This window comes from Canis lupus, chromosome 31, assembly GCF_011100685.1.
Source record: "Canis lupus familiaris isolate Mischka breed German Shepherd chromosome 31, alternate assembly UU_Cfam_GSD_1.0, whole genome shotgun sequence".
NCBI lineage: Eukaryota > Metazoa > Chordata > Mammalia > Carnivora > Canidae > Canis > Canis lupus.
In genome coordinates this window covers 4590074-4597826 of record NC_049252.1, presented here as the reverse complement: position 1 = coordinate 4597826, position 7753 = coordinate 4590074, and the positions used below count along the sequence as shown (strand labels likewise).

At 33.1% G+C, this 7753-nt stretch overlaps 1 protein-coding gene across 1 annotated transcript; it reads right to left on the bottom strand.

The window, feature by feature from the left end:
* Window positions 1-1827: 1827 nt before the first annotated feature.
* LOC100686103 (60S ribosomal protein L39) lies at window positions 1828-2023 on the bottom strand. Its single transcript, XM_038581115.1, has one exon. The coding sequence runs from the start codon at window positions 1983-1985 to the stop codon at window positions 1830-1832; it is 156 nt and encodes a 51-aa protein (XP_038437043.1). The 5' UTR covers window positions 1986-2023; the 3' UTR covers window positions 1828-1829.
* Between the last annotated feature and the right edge of the window lie 5730 nt (window positions 2024-7753).

Genomic DNA, 7753 nt, shown 5'->3' with positions numbered 1-7753 from the left:
ACTTACTCTACCCTCATTGCTTGAAAGTTGCTCTTTGATGAATTATAAGTAATGCACTATTGGAAATGGAAAACTTAATTGGTAACATTGTAGCTTAAGGAATTGTGAGTAGAGAGCAATGAAGACAGAAATTTTTTTTTAAATAAATGAAAAGAATAAGTGCATTAAAAGAAATAGAGAAACTTAAATAAAATGCTTCAAGGAAAATGTTATTTTTGCACATCATCTGACTGCCTCACAGATATCTTGAACTTAACATGTTGAAAAGAAAACTTATTACCCCATCCCTATTGCAAACTGAATTTTCAGTCTGTTTTGTATGTCCTGTTAAATAAGATGGATTCGTAATCTGATGATTCATTTGCTCTTACTCAAACTAAATCTTTGTGAATTAAATAGTATTAGAGAAATATCTTCTAAAGTGTACTTATTCATACTTAGAAGCATGTTATTCAACAAATATTTGGCTAATGCTTCTCATAGGCATACGCTTTTTTTAAAGTTTATAAACAATAGTGAACAAATTCTTCTACAGTCTTTGAAGAAAGACAAATCCATGCATAATACAATTAAAAATTCTGATAGTACTTACTATAAATAAGCACACTAACAGAACAAAACAAAATAAAAAAAGAACAGTGGAAGTAGCTAAAAATTCAAGGGAAACATCTGATTATTTCTTTTATCTGGAACACACCTTCTCAGATAATTAATTACATTGTTCTCAAATCTTAGGCCTCTGTTCCAATGTTGCGTCACCATCATCTACATAAAATATCAACCCTCCTCCAGTATGAAAGGGTTAGACTTCCTTAATATGGTTATTTTTTAGTAATAAGACATATTGACAGCTAACTGTGGCATGTTTACTTGTATATTTATTTTCACTACCGCCTCCCAGAATGAAAATCTGAGAAGGCAGGGACTGTATCTTGTTTATTGTCATGTCCCAGGGCCCAGAAGAACCAGAGACATACTAAATACTCAGTAAACATTGTCGAATAAATGAATGAGATACCTTTACCTGTGGGCCTCAAGAAAAGGAGAGGCTAATGGATTAGAGATGGGAGGAGGCAAGAACTTATTAGCTAAGGGAGCACAGTATCTATCTGCAATAATATGTAAAGAACCTAAGAGCTTGGAAAAATAAAGGAGCTAGTATATTTGGGATACAGTAAAAGGAAGAAACATGGCTCAAAAGAGATTGGAAATATACAGTGTTGAGGGGGGCACTTGGCAGGATGAGCATTGGGTGTTATGCTATATGTTGGCAAATTGAACTCCAATAAAAAAAAAAAAAAACCAAAAAGGAAATACACAGTGTCAATTCTTACAAGGCTTTCTTAATAATATTTTGAATTTTTTTTTAAGATTTTATTTGAGAGAAAGCACATGAGCTGGGGGAGGACCAGAGAGAGGGAGACATGCTGACTCCCCATCAAGACCTGAGCCAAAGGCAGACGCTTAGCAGACAGAGCCACACAGGCGTCCCCTAGCCACACTTTCAATACTTCGTTGTCAAGGGCCATTTCTATCACTGCAGAAAGTTCTATCAGACAGTGCTATGTGAGATCTGACAGGAGGGGGAATTCAGCACTTCACAAATTAGGACACAACAGCAGCTCAGCTGAAAGGTCTCACATTTATTACTGAACCAACCTACTGGTATAGAGGCATAGTAATAGAGAAAATCATTCCCTTGATAAGACATGTCTATTAGCCAGGTAGGAAGGATGTTTCCATATTGATAGGATAGGAACATGAGATCTCCATGGGGCTTAAATATGTGTGCCAATTATGTTTGCTATTTCAGGATGTGTGATGCTTCCTCATAGACCCAGCTTGGTTCTTCTCCAGTGTCTCCTCTTGGAGTTGTACCTGATTTTATTACCAGTTTTCATCCGAATCCACTGGGGAATAGGACGATTCTGCTTTTGTTTCTTGGCCAGGAATCGCTTGATTCTGAAAGTCTTGTGGGAAGACATGGCGATCACAGTCAACCACACGCAACCAGGATGGCGGTGGAAAGGGTGAATTTGTTTTTTTATAAATTAGGGTAACTGAATGTCTTGAAAGTAAAATAATACAATCCCATTTATTTAGTGTTCATTTAGTGTGGTCCCTTAAGTATTTTTGTAAGTTTTACACCTGAAAAAACAATCATACTGAGGTATAATTTCCATAAAATAAAATGTGTCCACTGTAATTATTCAAATACATGTGTTCTAATAACTCCACAAATCATGTAACCACAAACTCAGTCAAGATATCAAATATTTTCATCTCTCCAAAAAGAGCCTTGGTTCTCCTTTCTAGGTAGTCCACAAATGCCTATCATAGATTAGAAATTATGGACGGACTCTGTGACACAATCGATTTGTTTTCCTGTTCTTTACTTTTTTTAAAAAAAAGAAATGGAATCATACCTAATATATTCATTTGTTTCTGTCTTCCTTTACTTATGATTATATTTTTGACCCATCCATATTATTGAGTGCATTACTAGTCCATTTATTTTTATTGCCAAGTTGCATTTCATTGTACTCATACTCCAGGATTTTTTCTTTTTTAACCATTCACTGGTTGATGGACACTTGGGTTGTTTATAGTTCAACACTTTTAAGAATAAGCCTATTAATAAACATGTAACAATACATGTATGGACATATATTTCATAACTCTTAGGTAATGAAGGATTGGAACAACTGAGTCATGAAATAAATTTAGTTTTAAATTTATAGACATTACCAGAAAGTTCTCCAAGTAGTTCCATCATTTCATATTGTACCATCAGTGTTCTAGGAGAGTTCTAGATTCTCCATATCTTCAGCAATACTTGATAATTTTAGGAATTCTAGTTGTGTAGTCGCATATTATTATGATTTTGTTTTATATTTTCTTGCTGTATAATATTGCTTACCATCTTTCATATCCTAGAGACTATTCATGTACCTTCTTTCTTGAAGTATTCATACAAATCATTTGCGCAGTCTTAAAGGGGAATGTTTATCTTATTAAATTTTAACAGTATTTTTTTTCTAGATACAAGTCCCCTTTCATGTATATGTATTACAAATATTTTTGGCCAGTATGAAGCTTACCTTATCACTTTCTTAATATTTTTAAAAAACACTTTTTTTTTTATTCAGTTTAAAGTCATTTTTTAACTACTTATACCTTAAGGTGTCTTTGTCTACTTGAACGCATGGGCTATTTTAGATCTTTTATCTAATTTTCCAATATTTGTAGATTTTATATGGTGTTTATGGATTTCTAATTTAATTTTTTATTGATCAGAAAATTTTCTCTATGATTTCAATTCATCTACTTTTTTTCAGATTTCTTTCATGGCTTTCTATTGTCTGTGTTGTTCATATTTCATGTGCACATTAATAAAATGTATATTTTGGTAGTTTGGGTTGTAATCCTCTAAGGAGTCAGTTAGGTCAAGTACCTGATCAATATTGTTCAAATTAAAAATATATATATAGTTCAAATTTTCTATATTTTTAGTGAATTTTCTCTATGACTCTATTAATTGCTGACAGAAGAGCACCAAATATCGAATTATGATTGTGGGTTTGTTCCGTTTCTGCTTTCAGATTTGTCTCCTTTTGTTTCATTTCTTTTTGAGATTTGTTGTTATAAACATCCATAAATTTTGAATTACTAATCATGCTTAATGAATTGAAGCTTTTATTATTAAATATGTCCCTTTTGTCTTTAGTAATATCCTTTTATCTGAAATCAACTTTGCCTAATGTTAATATTTCCACGTTAGCTTTTTTATGATTCTATTTAGAATAGTTAATTTTATATTGTGTTTCGTAAACACAGCTGAGAGTTAGGCTTTGCTTTTTTGTCCTTTCTTATATTTTTAATCTTTTACTTAGAGTATTTGAATCACTTATATATAATTACAAATCTAGTTGGTATACTGGGCTAAATAGTTACCCCTAAAATTAATGCCCACCTGGGCATAACCTGTAGATGTGACCTTACTCAGAAATACAGTCTTCACAGATGTAATTGAGTTCAGACAGGATTAGGGTAGGCCTCAAATCCAGTATGTCTTGTGTCCCTATGAAAAGAGGAAAATTCAGACACAGAGACACAAAGACAGAGAGGAAAGAAGGCCCTGTGGAGATAAAGGCCCAAATTGTGGTTACCTTCCCACAAGCCAAGGAATGCCAGAAATTGCTGGCAACCACTAGAAACTAGAAGAGGCAAGGATTCTTCCTCAGAGCCTTTGAATAAAGCATGGCCTTACCAACCCCTTGATTTTGGACTTCAAACATCCAGAATTGTGAGAGAATAAAGTTCTGTTGGCTTAAGCCACTCATGCTGTGCTAAATTTTTATAGCAGCTACAGGAAAGTAATATATTTGGTTTTAGGCCCATTGTCCTTGTATTTCTTGTCTGTGTGAATTTTCTTCCCTTTTTTTCACTAAACGTGTACTTTGTAGTACTCCAATTTGTCTCTTCTATGGGCTTACTAGCTGTATATGACTATATTCTAGTGTGCATCTTTTTTTTCACTTTATAATAATCAAGATTAGCTTATTAGAATCTACTTTTATTCAAATGTACCTCTATGTCTCCCTTCCAGTCCTTTGCATTATTTTTTAATATATTCTGATCTTACATATTTTATAAATCTCATCATATATGTATTATTACTTGTGCTTATCTCCAATATAAATTGATTATTTTCATTTGGTTATTTCATTTGATTACTTTATATAGTTTCTATTTTTCTTCCTATATGTCCTATTTTTGAGGTATTATAATCTTAATTTTTATTATTTCTTTAAATACAGGTTCCTTTACTTTTTAAAATTTATTTATAATATCTGAATAGAGTTTTTGTTTGATGTATCCAACATGTGGTCCACTCAGTTCCTGATCAACAGTATTTTCCTGAGTATGTGCCATACCTTCTAATTTGTTGCATATCTGACAAATTTTGTTGAAAACTGGACATTTCAGTTACTATTTTGTAGCAACTCTGGATTTGCCACCCTTCCTCCCTTGACAGTAGTTGCTGTTGCTTGTTACATTTTTATTTATTTATTTTACTTTTATTAATTTATTTATGTATTTATTTATCTATTTCAGTAACTTGCCTGGACTTTATCTGTGGAACTTGTCTCTTCTGCAGTGAATGGTTTGTTATACCATTTCTTTTTTTCTTTCTTTCTTCTTTCTTCTTTCTTTCTTTCTTTCTTTCTTTCTTTCTTTCTTTCTTTTTTTTTTAATTTTTTTTTTTTAATTTATTTATGATAGTCACAGAGAGAGAGAAAGAGAGAGGCAGAGACACAGGCAGAGGGAGAAGCAGGCTCCATGCACCGGGAGCCTGACGTGGGACTCGATCCCGGGTCACCAGGATCGCATCGCGCCTTGGGCCAAAGGCAGGCGCCAAAGCGCTGCGCCACCCAGGAGTCCCCCCTTTCTTTTTTTTTTTTTTACTTTATTTAATTCTGACTTCTTTGTCAAAGGTCAGCATAGCTTAGTGGCTAACCCAGAATTGGAAGCATAGCTTAAACAACTTTATTTTACATGACTTCCAATCTGCCAGTAAATATGTATGTGAGTTAGAGACCAGATTCACAGTTGTGGCCATTTTCAGCTCCTGCTTATTGCTGACTTTCCCCAAGCTCTCTGCTGTCCCCTGTATGCATACATAGCTTCCTACTCAACCAACGATATATGAAAAGTCATATATCCTTCTATATTTCTCTAATTTCAGAGATTCCCCACCAATTTTCTGGCTAGATTATAACAGACCCAACAGAGATGCTAATCCCAGAGTAAGAGTTGTGGGATTTCCTCAACTGTTTCCTATAGAGTTTGCTACATTTACTTACGATCTAGTCAGGTATTCATCTTCAGTCCCAAATCAAATCTGCCCCTTGGCAGTAAAGCGGTTTCCCCTTTTTCAGACCAAATACAGTAACATTATGTAATCAAGCTTAATAGGGCAGAGGTTGAGGTAGTGGAGGATATACAAGAATTGCCCCAAGCAAGGCTACAGACTCCCATTGTTCTTACCCATTATTTAATAGTTTTTCTTGAAGAAACAGTTATTAATTTATAATTGGTCTTTGTTCAATTTCCAGAGACAGGAAATTGAGATTTTTTTGAGGCATATTTTCCAGTTTTTAACTGTATCTTGTATTTAAGGGGAACAAATTGCCAATCTCTTTACTCCACCATAGCTGGAAATTAAAAAAAAATCTATTGGATATGTTTTAAGCTGTTTTAAATTATATCATTTTTTAAAATTAACTTTACCTGGATGCTATCTAGGAATGTCATTTATTTTTAGTTATAAAATATGAAGTGAAATTATAGAATTTGCTTTTTAAAAATTATCATGACTCATGAGATTATGACTTGAGCTGAAACCAAGAGTCAGACACTTGGCTGACTAAGCTAGGTAGGTGCCCTACTGAATTTGCTTTTTTTTTTATTTTATTTTATTTTTTTTATTTATTTATGATAGTCACAGAGAGAGAGAAGAGAGAGAGAGAGAGGCAGAGACATAGGCAGAGGGAGAAGCAGGCTCCATGCCGGGAGCCCGACGTGGGATTCGATCCCGGGTCTCCAGGATCGCGCCCTGGGCCAAAGGCAGGCGCCAAACCGCTGCGCCACCCAGGGATCCCTGAATTTGCTTTTTTAATTCTAATACTGCTTTAGTTTTTTTCTGGATTATTTACATGCACAATCATTTGACCATAACAAACTTATTTCATGCTTTCCAGCCTTATTTATTTATTTTTTTGTTTCTTTTTTTTCCCCCTTTGGCTCCTTTAAAATCTTGAGTATGATTTTGAATTAAAATAGTGATAGCAAATATCTTCACTTTATTCCTACTCCTGGGCTGAAGGATTAAATACATTCTATTAGATTAAGAATGTTCCCTCCTCTTCCTAATTAGCCTATACGTTACCTGTTTCATTAAATTTATACTGAATTATATAAAATACTTTTGCATCATCCATCGAAAATGATAGAGTTTTTTTTCTTTTATTCTATCAACATGTAGATTTAATTGGTTAATTTTATGAAAAAATAGTATTACAGTCTTCAAATAAATCCAACTTATTTATGAAATATTGGACGTATTGTAATTTGCTGTGTTTGAATCTTTAATTTATTATTATCATTTAAATTTTAGATTCTGTGTTTATGAAAGAGATGGTCCTGTAATCAACCTCTTATGCTGTGCTCTTATTAGGATTTTCCTATCAAGATTATACTGGTCTCATAAAATAGTTGAGAATTATAAATATATAGAAGAATTATGAAAAACTAGTGTAATTTTATTCCTCAATGAAGGAGTAAATTCAACTAACAAAACCATCTGGCTTAAAGATTTCTTTGTGTTTATTTTCTTTACTGAGTATAGGATTGTACTGGATTTCTATTTATTCTTGTGTCAGTTTTGGTAAGTTGTGTTTTTTCATTAATGTTTATTCTTTTTTTCCTGTTTATTTGATAAACTTGGTCATAATATCTCTGTTATCTCTTTAATATTTAACACATAGTAGGTACTTCCAAAATGCTGACTTTTCCTCAAAAAAGTATTGATATATATCAATCTGAAGTTTTAAAGAAATGCATTACTTATTCCAGAAACAACAACACATTTCCAAGAAATAGGTGAAAGGCAAAAATATATGCTAAGAGGTATTTATCACTCTGAGATCAACTCATGTTTGTAGCTATCACTTTAAAGATTTCTTTTCTA